Here is an 18752-nt window from a genome sequence, read left to right on the forward strand (position 1 = left end):
TCATTCGAGGTTTTCAGATATTATTAAAATATCAAATGGATATTTCTGTCAATCATTTCAAACAAGTGATTTTTTGGTTCATGGAAGTTCAGTAATTGAAGATCAATTTCTTGAAAATTTTCATTCAGGTGATTATGACATTTATATTACAAAGGAATTTAATCCAAAAACTAAAGGATTTGGATTTATTAGAAAGTTGGATGGAACTGATTTGACTGGTGAATTTAACTTTAATGATTTGGTTGAACAAGTTGGAATTTCATCTCAAAGAAATCATTTTATTATTCATACTTATAGAGATGATTATAATCCAATTCATGAACATTTCATATTCTTTATTAAATTAATTGGAAATGACAGATTACCTTTAAATGATATTAAATTTATTTTTTAAATTATAATTGTAAAATAAAAACAATTAAATATATTTAATGAACCTTTATTTAACTATGGAAAGTTTAATGTTTATTAACTATAAACCAACTATTTCTGGAATCTATTGTTTGGTGTGGATTACAAAATCCAGAAACGGATGATTTTGAACATGTACTGAAAAGGCTTGAAGATTTTAAATTTCGTTATTTTAAAAAAAAAATTCAATCAGAAAACAAAGGCTGTGTGACAGACTTTAATATTTCATCATAAACACAAATACAAATTTTTGATCGGATTTTTTAAAGTATACAATTCATCATCTTTATAATGGCTTATTTACTTCCACACTTGAATTCTGGATGGGCTGTTGATCAGGCAATAGTAACAGAGGAGGATAGAATTATTGTGATACGGTTTGGACATGACTGGGATGCAACTTGTATGGAAATGGATGAAACTTTGAGTAAAATTGCGGAAAAAGTAAAGAATATGTGTATTATTTATTTAGTGGATATTACTAAAGTACCAGATTTTAACAAAATGTATGAATTATATGATGCCTGTTCGGTGATGTTTTTCTTTAGAAATAAGCATATTATGATAGATTTAGGAACTGGTGATAATAACAAAATTAATTGGGCAATAACTGACAAACAAGAAATGATTGATATTATTGAAACTGTGTATAGAGGAGCTAAAAAAGGAAGAGGTTTGGTTATTTCACCAAAAGATTATTCAACGAAACATAAATTTTAATTTTCTTAGAAGAAATGGAATAATTTATTCTCGATTATTGGTCATTTCTAATTTAAAACATAGAGCAAATACTTTGGAATTTTCTAATTGATATTCTAATATTATTTTGTCCATACAAAGAAATAGAGTTATTTCAAAGGATGGCGTTTCATTCCAAATTTGCTTAAATACTTTCTTTGGTATAGAGTCAGCAATATTAAATTTGGAAATGATATCGCCACTACTATTTCTTATCAGAAATATATCTCCATTGGATAGTAATCCACACATCAAGTCTGTTTCACTATCATAATCGAATGCTAATAATTCTGTTATGAAATATGAATCAACTCTTTTAGCAGCTCTCTTAGGTCTTTCTGTACTTGGATTATTTCTATTTCTTGAGACTAAACTCATAATATTGATTTCATAATTCAATACCAATTCGTTAGATCTCTTATTAACCGAAATATTTCTGATAAAATTAGGATGAATGAAAATAATTCTTTCATATCTGTCTACCATTAATTCTGGGCTCACGGCTACACCTGTTAGTTTTTCATTGAACATGATCAAATCGTGTGGATCATTAATTTTACATAGCCTGTTGTTTTCTGTTTTCTTTTGATTGATTGCCCAGAGCTCATATCTTAGTTTGTTATTTTCTTTGAGTTTTTGAAGTGTTGTAATTGCACCTGGTATTGAAACATCAAAGTAAATGAAATCAGATTTCAATATTACTTTACAAAATCCATTAGTATTCAATTGAATAATTCCATTACTAGATGTATAATTTTTGTAACACTTTGGTTTTGCTGAAGAAAATGCCAATAATGGATAGCTTATTGGTATTGAGGTGTCAATCGTCATTAATGGAAGAGAATTCGGATCAATATCAAGAGTTATTGGTATTCTCTTTTTCATTCCATAATAATCTTGAACAAGATCAATATCACTTGCCAATAATGTTGTAAAATTTTGAATAAATTGATCTAGATTATAAATCTTGATTTCATCATTCTCATATCCAAGAAACATCATTGAACTTTGTAAAGAAACTGTTGATAACTGTCGGCCGAATACATTCCTCTTTAGAAGAAACTTTGTTTTTAATCCGAATGAATGTGAATTCTTCTTAAAATTCAACACAGTTATTTCAATAGCACTTCTATCTTTTAAATTTGAAACAAAATAAATTGATTCATAATGATGATTAATTCTAATTTTCGTTAAACCAACTGAGGAATATTCCGACTTTTGAGACCCCAAATATAAATACAGAGGCATATTATCCTCTTTAATTACCTGACTATTCTCACTATTAAAATGATAGAGATAATTTGATTTTGTAAGGCAAATGGTTTGATTCCAATAAGAACTTGATGGATTTGAAATAACCATCACATCACAAATCTTATCATCCAATATTTCCTCACTATTCTTTTTCTTTTTTCCAGTTGATTTCGTATCAAGACTAATGTTATGAAATAAATTACCATCATCATTATAAACTTTCTTATAATTAGTTGTAAAGAATTTCTCTGCAAATACAATATTATCCTTATCTTTCAAATGATAATTATAATTATATGAATATAATTGGGATTGAATCATTGATTCGGAAAGTATTTCCTTGTAATGAAATGCATCAGATGCATAATAATTATGAGGATTTTTCTTTGACTGATCCCTAAAATCAATGGAACGATTGAATAATTTTCTACAAAGTGACATTCTATTATCCTGTTGTTGCATTTTTTTTTACTTTGAAACAACTAAAATTTTGGTAACACCCAAGTTTGTAAGAAATGTTGTAAAAATATTTCAGCACCATTTGAATTTAAATGAGTTTTTGCTTAATTTTCTCTATTCGGTTAGTATGAGAATTTGTACCATTTTTGAATTCTAAAATTGAATCGAGACCGTGATGATTCATTGTAAGTTGTTCTTATAATTTTGGCGGTAATCTTTTCACGTTTTTTAATTTAATAATAATAAAAAAATGCCAAATCTCTCGGCAATGTTTGCCAACTTGACGAAGGGTCTTCGTGATGGAATGAATTTTCCATTTGCGATTGAAATTTTTGCAAAGTCAAAGACTTTGAAACCACTATTTGTGCAATGTTTTATTTTGAATGGATTTTTATTTGTTGGAAGTATTATATTTTTCGATTATATTGCTGCTCCATTGTTTGATTCTGCAAGTTCTTCTTCGGGTGCTCTGAATAATATAAATAATGATAATAGTATGGATGTATCGGGAGGTTCTTATGATTATATTTCTATTATACTTGGAGTTTTATTTGCTAGTTTGAAGAATGTATGTTGTTGTAATATTAGGTAGTTGTGGTGGATGATTTATTTCGGATTAATAGTTATTTTGGATTTGGCCTCTTTATACTATCAGTTTTATTCTTTCTGCTTCGTGGTATGATGGAATTGCAGAACATGTTGCTAAAAAACTCTCACTTCACACAAGAGCTGCCAACTCGAATACAAATACGAATAGTTTGGATTTTAGAAGGTAATTATTTGAAATTTAAATGAAATTCTCAATTTTGAATATTATTAGTAATATTATTAAGAAAATTAGTGACCTTATTTATAGGCCTATTATTTTCTTGGTATTTGTAACTCAAGCCTCATTACTCTCCTTAATTCCAATGGTTGGAACTGTGGCAGGTTTTGTTTTATATAGTTGGCTTTATGCATTTTATGCATTTGAATATGTATGGTCTTATAAGGGATATTCATTGAAGAAGAGAATTAAGTATTTCGAAGAAAGATGGGGTTATATGCTTGCTTTTGGTGCGCCAAATGCCTTAATATCAAATTATTTCCCATTCTTTTTATCTTCAGGTGTTTGGGCCATGATTTTCCCAATTGTAAGTTTATTGAAATTTAATTATTGAATATTTAATAATTTTTTAGTTTATTGTTTTAGCAATGGTAAGCAAACCACCATCAGCAAGTGAAGTTGAAAGTGAAAATCTGAAACCATTTAAAATCTTCGCTACAGCAATTCAATTTTCTAGCTGGATTCTTAACCTTGTTAAACGTGTTGTTCAAAATCAAAATCAAGAACAACCAAACAAAAAGGAGGATTAGTGTAAAATATTGAAATTCTGTAAATATGTAAAATATATTAGTTATCAGATCTTAATGAATAAAGAATAGCGCAAACAGTTGCAATAAAAGGTAAAACAACCATCCATTTGAAGAAGGAGAAGAATGAAATGTTAAAGCTCAATGTGATATGGTCAGTGTATAATTGACTAAATTCGTTTCTCATTTCAACAGAAACCATAGTGTTATGCAATCTGTCTTCAGGAGAAGTCAATTCAACTCTGTATGAACCTGGTTGAGTGTACTTTTGTTCGAAAAGAACTTTAGAGGCACCAAGAACAACACGAACATCATAGGTAATTGGAAGATGATCTTTGGAATTCTTTCTGTTATCAATAATTTCGAATTCAATGGCAAATTTGGATCCAACAATATCCTTATATTCTCTGTTTTTGATATAAATACCATACAATCCGTTTCTATACTTGAATCCATTCTCGAATTGCATTTGGTAAGCAGTTGTTTTAAGTGGGTGGTATGGTGATTCAGTAGACAAACAGATAAGATTACCGTTCATAGTACTGACAAGGAGATCAAGTTTTCCATTTCCAGTTAAATCATCAGCAAGAACTTGACTGTATGATTTTTCTCCAATATCAACCTTATCAACGCAACCACTCTTACCATTAACAATATACAAATATCCATCAAATGAAGGCAAAACAATATCGAGAGAATTATCAGATCTTGTTCCATTTGACAAATCAATAAGGAGTGCAGGACTGTAAATTGATGAGCCAGTCTTAACCGGGAAGTGTGGTAAAACTTTACCAGTTTCACCTGAAACAGCCCAAATATGTCCAGTTGATGTACCAACAACCAAATCCAATTTACCATCACCATCAACATCACCAACAGTTGGAGCTTGAGCAGCTGATCCTGAAAGTCTTTGAGACCAAATTTCCTTACCCTTACCATCGAAACAAACAAGGTTAGAGTTAAAATCAACAGCACAAATTTCAATATATCCATCTTGATTGATATCTTCAGCAATAACTTGTCCTTGAATTTCACCCATCAAAACTGGGAATCCATCCAATAATTTTCCTTGATTGTTATAGGCATAAATCCATCCCAATCCAGTACCAACAATAACATCCAATGATCCATCACCATCAATATCGGCAACAGTTGGATTACCATAGATATAAGCCTTTTGTTTAACATTATCTGTTGTCATATCAAGGTGAGCATGCCATTTAATTTTTCTTGTAGATAAATCATAAACAGCAATGCCACCTGCTACATATTTGTCCATATCAATATCAACGTCAAGCTCAAACATATTTTGATGATAATATTCTCTATCATAGAAATATGAAACTGATGCGATCAATTCTTCCTTTCCATCATTATCAATATCAGCAATAACTGGTGTAGATAAGATGTGAGCATCTACAGTAATAAATTCCTTTCCATCTTTTTTAACAGTAGTGTGATGAGAGAAATGTTTGTGTTCTACTGATTCAATTTTTTCTCCAATGAAAGGTCTCAAAGATTGAGGAGTGTGAACTTTTTGTTGAACTAATGAAAGAGATGCTCTTGCTTCTGAGCTCAATGATCCTTCTGTTGAAGTTGGAGCCTTTGCAACTTGAAGTAATTTTCTCTTTTGCTTGGAACGAGTTCTTGGATTTTCTTTTGGTGTTTCTTTAGGAGCATCCTTTGGCTTATTCTTAGCAACCTCAGCATGCTTTTCAGATTCCTTTTGTGAGAGAGAAATAGATACATCAAATTTTTCATTTTCCAAACCCTTATACCAGAATTTATCTACCATTAATCCTGGAACTGCAAATGTCTTATCACTGAGTAATTCACCTTTCCAATTGAAAAACAAAATTTCACCATTTGCTGTGGTAACAACAATATCTTTGATATTATCACCATCAATATCGTGAAGAACAATTGAAGAGTGAGAGGCAAGTTGGCTATGAGCATAAGGCCAATGGCTGTTACCTTCCTTGTGTTCAGCTCCACTATCACCATTTAAAACTTGAATGTAGCGAACAAATGTTGGTACAACAACAAATTTCTTGTCTCCATGTTGATTTGATTTTACATTCATCAAATTTGTAATGATCGGTGTTTGATAGACGGAACTATCTACATTGGATCTCCATGTGATACCAACATCAAGTTTACATTTTCCTTTGTTTCTAATCTTTGTTGCATCAGTGTTATGTTTAACATCTTCTGCCGAGACGGCTGTAGTTTCTGAAAATTTACTCTTTGGTTGATCAGCATCTTTTCTAATAGGTTTTGATTGTTGGGCATTCACATGATCAATAATAGAAAGGCTATTCATCAAAATAAATAAGCCTAAAATCAAAGCGATGAAGGGCAGCAATGATTTAGCCCCGATGCTTTTCGTGAACATTTTTTTGATTGCAAAAATGTTTTACTTCATCACAATATGCTGTGTGGCTCTTTCTAAGAGGAGGTTTTGCTTACGTGTTTTTCAGTGTAATTATTAATATTAATATTAAATATATTAAATTAAAAAGTGTATTACAATATATTATACATGACTATTACAGCTGATTGAGTGGTTCATTAGCTAAGTTACTACTACACCTTCAATTTAATTGAAAAGAAAAAATGTCGCAAACAATTACTTGTTTAGATTTAGTAGAAGAAACTCTAAAGGTTAATTTGGATCATTTTCTTCGGAATGGTCAAGTTGAAGAGTGTTTTGAAAGATCTAGATATGATCAGTTTTTATCATTCCTCGATAAGAATATTTTCAATCAAGTTTGTCAAGCTAATAGTAGTCATCTATTCATTTCAAAGGCTGGATTATATGCAATTTATAATACTTTATTTGTTTTAAATAAGAGTGAAGAGTCATCACCTATTCTATGTATGAAAAGATGTATGATTATTACATTGGGAATGTTTTATAGAAATGAAGGATTATTCAATGAACATTATTGGACATTGCCGACCAATGAAAAGATTGAAAATAATTTATTTAAGAATTACATGATTGAAATGTTGAGAATTAATGAATCTTCTATGGATTTTACAATGAATTTAGATGATGTTGATTTTTTGAAAACTTCAATATTCAATTCTCTTTGTACATTCCTTGATTGCCACAACAGTTCAATGAATTGGTTCACGAATGAGATTGATTGCTTTGAGACGATTTTTAAACATAATATTAAGAGTGAAAATATATATTTAAGACAGGCATGTATACAGTGTTTACTATTAGTTTCGCAGTATTGGTATCAGAATGGAAAGGGGGATTTTCTAATCAGAAAGATTTTAGATTTATTGGAACCTTTTAAGAAGGAAAATATTTTAGAATATTTGGAATTTATTCTTCAATTAGTAACTCTGAGTTTTAATGACCATAATAATACATTTGATTTTACAATGATGAGGCCTTTGAGTACAACCATTCTTCAAGAGGTTCTGCTACAAACAAAACTGATTGAAATTTTGATTCAGGATGATTCTATTTCTGAGACACATGATTTGAGAGTTGTAGAAAGGCTATACGACATTTTAATTTACCTTTCTAATCACTCAAGTGTTGAGAATTCAAATTCATTGCTAAAGTTATCAGGTCCATGTGATTCTATTGGACATACAATTGAAATTATTCAACTATGCCTTTTATCAAATGATAATGGATTCCAAGAAATTGGTATCAAAATTATTTCCAACTTTTCCAAAGAAATTTTATTTATTAAGCTTGCAGACAAGATTATTCCACTCATGTCAATACTAATCAATATGTGGAAATCTCTAATTAATCCAGAAACAAACTCTTTCACCAACTTTACCTTTATGAGCATGAAACAAAAGGGAAAATTTATTTTAGGCATAACCAAATGTCTCACTAGATTCATTAATGATAAATCCATCTCAAATCTATTTGAAAAAATGGCTCTACAGAATACCATTATTGAAACTGCTAGATTGTACGATCACATTAATAATCCCCTTTGCTCTAAAGTATTTGAGTTACTGTATAGTTGGTCCTACCACTCAAATATTCAACTTGATACTGAGCATTCTAATTATTTATGGTTTCTTTTTCACAACACACTGGTACCAAAGACATTCACCGTAGTTAGCAAGATTATTCCACTTGTATGTTTGGATGAAGAGCAAACATTTGCCATTGTATCTGATAGATGTTTGGATATGAATTGGGAAATACGTGATTCAGTAATTGATTTTTTAAGATTTATATTTATTGAGAGCAATAATCATCCTTCATTCTTAAAGATTGCAAATTATTGTTGTGAAAAGCAATCAGATCTCCTTAAATTAATTGACCAAAAGCTTGTTGACAAGGAACACTTTGTTGTACTCATGACCTTCAAAGCTCTCTATTCAATGATACTATTTATGGTTAATTCAAAGAAATCACCAATGACTATTCAATTTTTAATCAAAATATTTGAGACAGCCAACCAGAACACAGAATATTTCATTAAGAAGGAAGCTATTGAGATTTGCAAAAACTTGATTGTCAAAAAGGTAATAACACTGACTGACATTTTAGAAAATCCAACTATGGTGAAGTGTATATCAACTGTTGTTGAGTTTTCATCAATGGAATGTGATGTTGAGGTAGCCAACCAATTTTTACAGTTATCGAATGTTATCATTAATTTACAAGATCAACCTATTGCACAAGTTCTACAATTTCTGATAGAAATTAACTCTACACCAGTCATTAAGGAATATTTCGAAAATACCATGGTTGAAAGTAACAATAATCTATCCATTTCAATAATTGCGAACATTTCAAGACAATTATCAAATCTTCCACTTTCATCTCCTCTTCTTAACCATTCATTCTGTGAGTTCATTCAATCTTGCCATACTTCCCTCCATCATCACGATAATCACCACGAACATGTTTCTCTAGTTCAGGATTTCTTTAATTTTGACAATGATGATTATGATTGTCAGTGTTGTTAAAGAAGAAAATTAAGATTAGAGAGGAAAATAAATTATTTACTGGAATTGAAAAGTACACTCGCTTTCTCAATTTGTTGCTGTACATCAGTTAAGGTATAGTTCTTTTGCTCAATAATAAAAAATAGTTCTTTTTCAGCAACAGACTTTAAGGCAACCCAACCTTCTTTCTTGTTTTTCAGAATAATTTCTTTTGCCTGATTACTATTAAGGAAATTGTTTCAATTCAACATTAAAGACAATAATATACTTACACTTTCAATTGGGAACGTATGGTACACAAATTTTGAAGAGTTTCCTTAAGTGCCAATGATGGTGTTTGCATGTTGAGACTTGTTTTAAGAGCCAAACTCGAACCATTAAAGAAAATATATTTCAAAACACTATCACCACTATTTTAAAGAAGTATGTAATCAACAAAATTATCACAATTGTTTAAACTTACTTTTTGAAAATATAATCAGATAGTGTCTTGTAAAGATTGTTAATATCCTCATTCAAATAATCTCTCAAACTCGTGTAAAATGTTAAATTTGAGCAAACTGTTGGATCCACGAATAAAACTAATTGAAGTCTATTCATCTAAATATCATAAGTTAATATTTTGTACTTGTATTATGAAATATTCTTACCTTGTAAATAATAACATTTGATCCTTCTGTTAAATCACCATTAATAAATACTTTTGGTGCACTGAATCGTGTAACTGAAGATTGAATATCCTCTGGACCAGTTATGAAAATACCAGAGGTAGTATTTGCATTCTGAGAATTATACTTGACTCTCTCATCAATAATATTGGAAAGATATTGTGAAATAATTCTACTCTCCTCTTGAGAAATTCCATTATAAACTAAATATGAATCAAAAATAAATAAACATCCTCTAATTACTTCATCCCTGCTCGATGAATTTGGTATTTTAGCTTTAGATTTAAATGAACTGAATTTTGAAACAACTTGATTGATAAATGATTGAATACTGAGAAAATCATTTGGTAAAATTGGAAGATAATGAACTCCTCCAAGAATATCAAAAATATTCCAATTATTGAAACTTGCATTCTTCCAGTAATTTTCCAAAAACAAGTCCATAGTTGCTCTCAAAGATTCAATACCATTTGTATTCACAATATTATCCATTTCACCATGAAATATTCTAAATGTTCTATAGGCATCTTGTAATTTAGATTTTAATAATAAATAGGGTAAATTTCCGTCATTATAAACAGAAAAATCTTGAATTGGACCAGTTGTACTCAAAGCTGTAACGCCCTGATATGTGTGTTTAACAAATAATGCCATCCAATAACCTGGTTCAGGTTCAATAAATACAAATTTTGAATTATCAGTAAATAGCGAATCACAAACTGTTTCCGATCCAAATGTTTTTGAAAAGTGTGTCAATGCTTCCACAACACCAACACTAATCATCTTGTCGTTGAGTGGTTTGTTTGGTGGAAAATATCCAATAATTTTCAAATAATCATCCTCTTCGGCTCTTCCTTCAAATTTTCTATTAAAAACAAAACATTTTTCAAATTGAATGACAATATCATCCACATTTGATGATGACATTTTTTTACAATTTAATCAAATAATAATTTAATTATTATTTATTATAATATCTACACATAGCAAACAATATTGTACAATTATCCTGGAGGCCATTTGAGTTGTCTACCACCAATCATGTGAATATGGAGATCTGATTTTCATATAAATTCATTAAATTGATAAAATTAAGAGTAAGAACAATCCACAAAACAATAATCACTTCTACTTACAGTTAATAGATTGTTGTCCATGAATACCACTGTTAATAACCAAACGATAACCATCCAACAAATCTTCTTGCTTGGCAACTTGACCAGCAACAAACAACAAGTGTCCCAAAGCAGGGGCATCACTTTCAGTAGTAGAATGAACATTACCAACTTGCAAAACCTTGGAAATGATCAAATAGTGAGCAGGGGCTTGTGGATTAATATCCTTGAAAGCAAGAGTCTTATCGTCCTCATAAACTTTAGCACAAGCCAATTCACCACGAGCAAACTTGGCAAACAATGTTTCACTTGGATTAACAGCAAGATGATCGGCTGATACTCCAGGCTTCTCTCCCGAACTACTCATTTTGTATGATGATGAAGTATGAAAGTATGAAAGACTTGTATTTTTTTGATGATGAATTAAAGATTGAAAGGCTTGATGAGATTCATTCCGAGAAAAGATTGTCATCATGATGTGATTTCAAATGAAGAAATTTGTGTGTGTGGTTTTTATTAAGTCGACAGTTATGGAAGATTATAGATTACTAACCTTTTGATGGTGATCGGAGAGATGATAAAACACCCCTACCATTACTAATTCCAATTTTTTTCATTTTAATTTATTAAAGTTAATAATCAATTAATAGTAACAAAATAGTATTGATTGAACAATTATTTAAATGTGATGGTTGAAGTTCAAGCCAAACAATTAATTGAAATCATTGTAAAACAAAGCCAGGATTAGTTCGAAAAAAAATGGAAAAACGTAAACGAGCCAATGAAGATCCAATGATAGCTAATGATGATGAAGAAACAACACTTAGAGTAAATGACCAACTTTGTCCCCATCAATTAGCCTATGAAGAGTTGGAAACCTATAGAATGACTAAATTGGTTCAATTCAACAAGGAGAAGGAAGATCATCTCACAAGAAAGAAAGAGTTGGAGATTTTAGCTGATTTTTTAAAGCCTTCCACTGATAAAGAAGTGGAAACTTTATCAGATCCAACATTGGAGGAAATTATAAACTCACAAGATGCAGAGAATTTAATTAAATTGAATGTTGGAGGGAAGATCTTTACTACCACACGTTCCACAATTATGAAGAGAGATAACATGTTAAAAGTAATGTTAAATTCAGAGTTTAAAATTGATACAGATGATAATGGTAATATATTGTTTGCTGATCGAAACCCTGATTACTTTCAGTTAATTTTAGAGCATTTGAGAACTGGTAAGTTTCTAATAATTTCCGAGATTACTAATTCTTTTAAAGGTTCCACAACACATATTGGTATTTGGGAGGGAAACAAATATTTGACTAAACTGAGACATCTTTTAGATGAATCTGAGTTTTTTGGTACAGCAAAATTGAGTGATTCTATTCGTATCATGATTGGCGAAAAGACTGAGGATAGTCAAGAAGAGAAAACAGAAGATTCCACTATGGTTGATAGTGGTGTAGTTGATATTCCTCCAAACAACAAAATGTTTGATGATCAAGAAAAGCAAGATGAAGATTGGATACAAGAATTCTCCAAGCTTACTATTCAACAAAAGCAAAATTTAGATAATTACTTTATTGAAACTGAAAAACAATTACAAAAGGAGAAGGAAGAAATTATTGAGAAGGAAAAGGCTCTGAAAATGTTTGATGTGACATTTAATGTTAGAGGAGTTCTATTCAAAGTCAATATTGAAAAGATTTTGAAACATAGCAATTCTCTCTTTATTCCAATGGTAAAAAAGATTGCATTATCTGGTGAGAAGGTCATCTTTATAGATAGAGATCCAACTGTATTCTCAGTATTTTTCCATTATATTGAAACTGGAAATGCAAACATTCCACCTGAAGATTTTAAAAAGAAACAATTGTATAAGGAAGCTAAATTATTCAAATTGGATTCGTTTTTAGAATATTTTAATCCAATCCGTTTTCCTATGGAGTTGTATGGTAAAGAGAATTTAGAAATTAAGAAAGAGGAGGATATTTTGAGAGGAATGTTTGCAACTGATAGAGAGAACCCTGTTTTAAATGATCCTTATTTATTGTTACTTAACGTTTTTGGAAAGGATGGTAATTTAAGAAATTCTTTCAAGATTAAGGAAGAAGTTCCAAAAGATATTGGTCTAATTTTTGACTTTGAAAATCCAGTAGGTTTTTAATTTTATATTCGATTGTGGTTAACTCTATAAAAGGTGGAGAAATCTGACTTGTGTACACCAAAAAATCGGCTTCAACCACCAAAAGTTCCAGAGTTATGTGAAACAAAGGAGGAATTTTATACTCAATTTAATGCTTTTACTTATGGAATGTTTAGGAACATGGATTGGGCCAATGTATTCATTGCAGGTAGGTTTTTAAATTTATTCCAATGTGGTTAACTGTTATTAGGTGGATCTGTGTTGGCAACTCTCTTGAAGGTTTCACATTATCTAGCTGGATCTGTAACTAAAAAGAATGATTCTAAACAGAAAATCATTTCTTGGGATATTGATGATGGAGATCAAATTTTGGAAAAAGAGGAAGATGTGGTGATGAACAGCGATAATGAATATTTTTCTGACACAGATAGTGATGCTAGTACCATTGAATATGATGGTTATCAGCCTTACTATTCTCAAAGAGAAAAAAACTCTAAGAAAACATCTTTGGTTGATGAAAGATTAGCCAAATATTTTACAGGGGCATCTATGTGGAAAGATTCTGATATTGATATATTCTTGTATGATCTTACACCAGAACAAGCAGAACAAAAAATTGAATATCTCTATAACCTCTTCAAGAAAAACCTGAAAGATCTTTCTCCAAACAAATATTGTGATATCAAATCAGTGTCCATTGAGGAAAAAGGAAGTTATAGAGCATGGCGTCCTACCAGAGAATATTTGGAAAGTGGTCCAGTTCATAAATATGATGATCCTGAAGATATTATGATCATTAGAACAGAACATGCAATAACCTTTCGTATGAATCATCCAATTCGTTCTATTCAAATCATTTTGCGTTTATACAAAAGCCCTGCTGAGATACTTATAGGATTTGATTTGGCATCTTGTTCTATTGGCTTTGATGGTCATGAAGTTTATTGCTTGCCAAGAACTAGAAAGGCCTTATTGACTCGGTGTAATCTAGTCGATCCAGATAGACAATCATTGTCCTACGAAACAAGATTAGTCAAGTATGCTCTGAGAGGTAAGTAATGAAATTAAGAAATTAATGCTATTTCATGTAGGATTTCGTATTGGTGTCGCAGGCTATAATCCCAGTAAAATAGCTAGACACTCACTTGTTAGTAGTGTATTTTCTTTCCCCAGAAGTAATATTAAATCTGTCAGTGGTTTAGCCAGAATTCTATTAATTAGATCTGCTTATAAATACTGTGATGACCACACTAGAATTTTCACAAGAATTAGAGGAACAGGAAGTGATTTGAAAAAGACTGAGAAAGAAATTTCAAATCCACCAAGAGATCATGATTATGCACAAGTTGATTTCTCTTCACAATTTTTTGGATTACATATCTTTAACAGAAAAATTGAAAAAAAGATTAATTATTTACAAGAGCAGAAAATATTGAAAAAGAAACCATTTTTTGAATTTGCTTTGAATGATATCCAGAAAATTATCAAACCAACACCAGACCAACAAATCTCATCTCTTCCATCACGTATTGAATGGATAACAATTGAACCAGGAAGGCAATCTATCGGATCATTCCATCCCTCTGACAAGTAAGTTTCCAATACATTTCCCTTGATATTAACACTAACTCAGAAACTTCTTAGAAGATGCATACACAGATATTTCCTCACCTCTAACGAAAAAGAAGATTAAAATCAATTGGTATTGGTATACGAATGGAATGAAGCAACAACTATTCGATAAAGAAATGATCATTGAAATTGAAAAACAATACAGAAATCGGTCAACCCTTTCTGGAAAAGAATGTGAAATTGGCTTTTTCAAATTCAATTTTAATAACATGAGTGTGGAACACAATGGACAATGGTATGATATTGACAGAGTTAAACAACCATACAATTACAAATATTTTACCAAGAAATAGTCCACCCTGTTAACAAATTGTCCTCGTAAAATTCTGATCAGGTTGAACTCCAATATATTATTCCACACCAATCATCAATAAATCATCAAAATTAATATCATTGGATCACTTACAAAAAAAATGGCTCAAAACATCAGTGACGAAGATTTTATCGAGAGAACAAGATCTAATATCGGAAAGAGAGGATTCTTTTATTTTATCCCAACCATTTCCATTCTCCTCTACATGATCATTCCAATTGTTGCCTTGAGTAGTTTTGTTGGATTTTTAGCAGTTAATTTTAAAACAGAAAAAGAAAGAATTGATTATTTGCAACATTTTGGTAATAGTGCATATAATTTAACTAGTTCCTACTCTGGAAAGGTGATCAATATGGTAAATTCTGACAAGTTGTCTGCTGAACAAAGTGTTGAAATGGTTCATGCTAAATTACGTTCATTCTTTACTTTTACTGAATTGAATTATGCCATTATTGTAACATCAATGATTGGATTGGTTATTTATATGAGAGTTGTTGTAATGACAAAGCTTATTGTTTTTACATGGTTGAGAAGATTGATTTTTGGAGCTATTCCTGATGATTTCATGTTGGTTGACTTTTGTAAGTTTTAAAATTTGTTTCTAATTCTTAAAATTGAAAAGTGACTTTGAAAAAGGAAAGAACCATTGAAAATATCAAAGGTTTAATTGATCAATTATTTGAAATTACCAAACTTAACATTCAAGATATTGATACCATTATTGTTGATACCACAAATAAGGATAAGGTAATTGATGACTTGATGGTTCATTTGGATGAAAGTAAGAAGAATATCAAAATGGTTTCACTTTGTGGAATGAATATTTCCTCATTCAATTTAGTTAAGGATACTCTTCCAAAGAAGTCAAGAGCTTTGATTGTTACAAATAATGGAAATAAGGATACAACTGTTGTTGTGGTTTCTAATAATCCAAAAGATGTTAAAATCTCCAAGTACATTCTAGGTAAGTGAATGTTTTGAATTCTAGTGTTTAATTCTCTTTCTTCAGTTAAATCTGAAACAGTTGTTGCCAGTGAAAATTCAGAATCTGATATTGCTTCAGCATGGAATAATTCTAAATGTGCTCATCTTTGTTTGGGTATTACTGAAGAAAAGTTGAATACTGTAAAGAAAGGTATGTGAAATTTACTTAGTATTAATTTCAAATGAATCTTTTAAAGAACTTGAAGAATCAACCTTGGAACCAACTTTGAAATCTTTCCATCACTTTGGAGCAAACACTACTTCCTTTAATGGTAAGTTATTTTTTACAATAATCACATTTACTCTTTAATAACCAGCATTGGAATTTATTGAAAATAAGCGTAAAGGAAAGAGGAATGATTTGATTCTACAAATGAATTGTGGAACCAATTCAATTACTAAAATTGTTTGGAAAGTTATATAAAAATTTCATTATTATTATTCTACACACAAAATTATTGGGATTATTCAGATGAGGATCTTTCTTGGTTAATCTTAACCTTAACTGGATTTTCAGTGAGAAGTTGTTGTTCAATTTGTAACAGCAGTTTTTGTGCTTGTTCAGCATCGAGTGCTTGTTGTTTCAATCCACTAGCAACGACGTTCTTAACAATCATATTGTCATAAACGAATGATTTGTTCTTACTAATCTTTTGTCCATTATGCATAATTTGAATAATATCACCAACATCGGTTTCATTAGTTTCATCATGATAGCTATTTTCCAATAAATAAAACAAATTCCAAACAATTCCGTATTAAATTAATTGATATAAAGATACCACACAAAATAATTCAACAACATTAAAACATTCCATAAAAAACAAAATGTTGAACAACAAAATTAATTTCCGCGTTTCAAACATTTTCTCTACTTACAATATCTTTTTATGTTTACGGATCATAACACCATATTTTGTATTCCAGTGATATCTAGGGACCAACAAGACACCAGTCTTTTCCATCTTCTTTGAAGCGACGGTACCGACAAGTCTTGTACTACTACTAATGTTGGCGAGGTTTATTAAGTGACGCATTTTTTCCAATCAATTTTTGAGGTTTTTTTATTTTTAAAAATTTTATTTAAATTTATTGGCCAATAAATTAAACCTACGAAAGAAAGGGATGAATTTTCATAATGAATATTATTGGCAAGTTGGTATTTTGGACAAGTGGAATGGATTTACCATGTGTTGAAGGTCAACACACTTGAGGACATCTTTGGTAAATTTTTTCATTTCGTCTAAATTAGTCCTTCTGATTAAAATAGTTTCGAACAAATATCAAAAAAACATCTCAACAATGAGCAGCCACATCTTGCCATCGAAAACCTCTGATCTCTCATCTAGCCACTATATTGATGGTAAATATAGTGACATCTATGAGAAGAGAAGACAAATAGAAAATATTCGATTCGATCCAAATATTCCGAATGAACAAAAGGTTGAAATATTAAAAGTTGAATTTGAAAATCTAAATAGATTGGAACATGATCTTTTACTCCTACAAAAAGAATCATACAATACTTTGGAAGAAGAACTAGATTTAGATTCAATTAAACTTGTCATTGGCTTTCCAAAATATATTCAACATGATTTGACAAGTAATAATAATATTTCAACTTCAAACACTGTTATAAGGGATGATTCATCTATTTCAAGTAGTGGTACTGGTAGTAGTGGTATTAACACTGTTGGTGGACTTAATCCATTTGTTGATGTTATTGTTGGAAGAGGAAGATCTAGAACACTCGATCATAATCCATTTACAAAAGCTACATCACTTGGAGCAATGTCACAAAAGGATACTTTCAGATATCATGAAAATAAGTATGAAGCAAAGAAATTGAAAGATGAAATTCGTGAATTGAGAGCTGAATTACTTTTATTAAAGAGAAAAAAGAAAATGTCAGATTTGGAAGAAGAAAGAACAATTGAATTAGAAGATCAAATTAAAGATAAGGAAAGTTCAATCTTAAAGGTTTAATTAGATTTGATAAATTTGAAATTGTACATAAAATTTAATTTACATTAGTTTTGATTAATGCCATCTAAATACTTTCTAAGGTCGTCGAACTGCTTATGAAGTTCATCTATTGAGATAGGTTTAGATTCAGAAAGACGTTTAGGAGCTCTATTTAAGCTGTTTAACAATGTACCAACAACTTCTTCATCATCAAAGCCATCACTTTCTTGAAGCATTGTCATATCATCAACTGAACCAATGAAAGGGAAATCATCATCAATTATACTTTCTTGATGGTCTTCATCTTCATCATCACTGGAATCCAGTCCTTCCAATAAATTTGGCATAAAATCAATAACTTTATGCTTATCCAATGAACGAGGCATATCTTGGAATCCATTTCCAGTGAATAGGGAAGGAATAGTATCAATTCTTTCAAAGTTATTCAAAGATCCAGGTGATTGTTTCAATGATTCTGATAACATAGATGGTGGATGATATGATCCCATTGGAGAAAATTTAATTTCTCCAAAGCTTCCAAATGGTGGAGAAACTGAAGATTGATAAGCAAGATTCAAATTTGCACCACTATTTTGTCTAGGAATAGAAGTTCCGGTAGCAGGTGATGCTCCCAACATTGGATTTGAGAAAGGAGGTGTTTCAGTTGGAAGGAATTTTGGTTTTTGTCTTTCAAAAGTGAGTGGAATATTCATTGGTTTACTCAATGAGCTACTTGTTGCAGTGTTAATAGTTGGTCCATCAATATCCTCT

The 18752-nt window shown here is 30.5% G+C and overlaps 12 protein-coding genes across 12 annotated transcripts in view; 7 read left to right on the forward strand and 5 right to left on the reverse strand.

Moving 5' to 3' along the window:
- The window catches only part of NAEGRDRAFT_67348 (uncharacterized protein), a gene marked incomplete at both ends in the record, with an annotated part of 1346 nt that extends 952 nt beyond the window's left edge, over window positions 1–394 (forward strand). The window contains one exon of the mRNA XM_002677242.1: window positions 129–394. Coding sequence (XP_002677288.1) covers window positions 129–394 — 266 coding nt within the window. The remainder of the gene's footprint in view (window positions 1–128) is intronic.
- A 308-nt stretch (window positions 395–702) lies between these two features.
- NAEGRDRAFT_60608 (uncharacterized protein) lies at window positions 703–1131 on the forward strand (the record flags this gene model as incomplete). The annotated part of the gene is made up of 1 exon (XM_002677243.1): window positions 703–1131. One exon carries the CDS (start codon window positions 703–705, stop codon window positions 1129–1131), a length of 429 nt encoding a protein of 142 aa, XP_002677289.1.
- A 24-nt stretch (window positions 1132–1155) lies between these two features.
- NAEGRDRAFT_48935 (uncharacterized protein) lies at window positions 1156–2865 on the reverse strand (the record flags this gene model as incomplete). Its single annotated transcript, XM_002677337.1, has 1 exon — window positions 1156–2865. One exon carries the CDS (start codon window positions 2863–2865, stop codon window positions 1156–1158), a length of 1710 nt encoding a protein of 569 aa, XP_002677383.1.
- Window positions 2866–3112: 247 nt separating this feature from the next.
- NAEGRDRAFT_33566 (uncharacterized protein) lies at window positions 3113–4022 on the forward strand (the record flags this gene model as incomplete). The annotated part of the gene is made up of 3 exons (XM_002677244.1): window positions 3113–3364; window positions 3486–3634; window positions 3704–4022. The coding sequence occupies 3 exons, from the start codon at window positions 3113–3115 to the stop codon at window positions 4020–4022; spliced, it is 720 nt and encodes a 239-aa protein (XP_002677290.1).
- On the reverse strand, window positions 4019–6604 carry NAEGRDRAFT_36616 (uncharacterized protein). Its single transcript, XM_002677338.1, has one exon. It carries the CDS (start codon window positions 6536–6538, stop codon window positions 4256–4258), a length of 2283 nt encoding a protein of 760 aa, XP_002677384.1. The 5' UTR covers window positions 6539–6604; the 3' UTR covers window positions 4019–4255.
- A 227-nt stretch (window positions 6605–6831) lies between these two features.
- NAEGRDRAFT_67353 (uncharacterized protein) lies at window positions 6832–9177 on the forward strand (the record flags this gene model as incomplete). Its single annotated transcript, XM_002677245.1, has 1 exon — window positions 6832–9177. The coding sequence occupies one exon, from the start codon at window positions 6832–6834 to the stop codon at window positions 9175–9177; it is 2346 nt and encodes a 781-aa protein (XP_002677291.1).
- A 247-nt stretch (window positions 9178–9424) lies between these two features.
- AM50 (uncharacterized protein) lies at window positions 9425–10751 on the reverse strand (the record flags this gene model as incomplete). The annotated part of the gene is made up of 3 exons (XM_002677339.1): window positions 9425–9566; window positions 9620–9756; window positions 9807–10751. 3 exons carry the CDS (start codon window positions 10749–10751, stop codon window positions 9425–9427), a joined length of 1224 nt encoding a protein of 407 aa, XP_002677385.1.
- A 77-nt stretch (window positions 10752–10828) lies between these two features.
- NAEGRDRAFT_33528 (uncharacterized protein) lies at window positions 10829–11306 on the reverse strand (the record flags this gene model as incomplete). Its single annotated transcript, XM_002677340.1, has 2 exons — window positions 10829–10881; window positions 10961–11306. The coding sequence occupies 2 exons, from the start codon at window positions 11304–11306 to the stop codon at window positions 10829–10831; spliced, it is 399 nt and encodes a 132-aa protein (XP_002677386.1).
- A 674-nt stretch (window positions 11307–11980) lies between these two features.
- On the forward strand, window positions 11981–12178 carry NAEGRDRAFT_427 (uncharacterized protein; the record flags this gene model as incomplete). The annotated part of the gene is made up of 1 exon (XM_002677246.1): window positions 11981–12178. A coding segment is annotated over one exon (198 nt), but the record flags the coding sequence as incomplete, so codon positions are not given.
- A 2954-nt stretch (window positions 12179–15132) lies between these two features.
- NAEGRDRAFT_67357 (uncharacterized protein) lies at window positions 15133–16175 on the forward strand (the record flags this gene model as incomplete). Its single annotated transcript, XM_002677247.1, has 3 exons — window positions 15133–15613; window positions 15655–15996; window positions 16042–16175. The coding sequence occupies 3 exons, from the start codon at window positions 15133–15135 to the stop codon at window positions 16173–16175; spliced, it is 957 nt and encodes a 318-aa protein (XP_002677293.1).
- Window positions 16176–16324: 149 nt separating this feature from the next.
- Window positions 16325–17053, reverse strand: NAEGRDRAFT_79679 (RpsQ domain-containing protein; the record flags this gene model as incomplete). Its single annotated transcript, XM_002677341.1, has 2 exons — window positions 16325–16733; window positions 16896–17053. 2 exons carry the CDS (start codon window positions 17051–17053, stop codon window positions 16481–16483), a joined length of 411 nt encoding a protein of 136 aa, XP_002677387.1. The 3' UTR covers window positions 16325–16480.
- A 265-nt stretch (window positions 17054–17318) lies between these two features.
- Window positions 17319–18002, forward strand: NAEGRDRAFT_67359 (uncharacterized protein; the record flags this gene model as incomplete). The annotated part of the gene is made up of 1 exon (XM_002677248.1): window positions 17319–18002. One exon carries the CDS (start codon window positions 17319–17321, stop codon window positions 18000–18002), a length of 684 nt encoding a protein of 227 aa, XP_002677294.1.
- Window positions 18003–18752: the final 750 nt, after the last annotated feature.

The sequence above is a fragment of the Naegleria gruberi genome, assembly GCF_000004985.1.
Source record: "Naegleria gruberi genomic scaffold NAEGRscaffold_23, whole genome shotgun sequence".
Classification (NCBI taxonomy): domain Eukaryota; phylum Heterolobosea; class Eutetramitea; order Acrasida; family Naegleriidae; genus Naegleria; species Naegleria gruberi.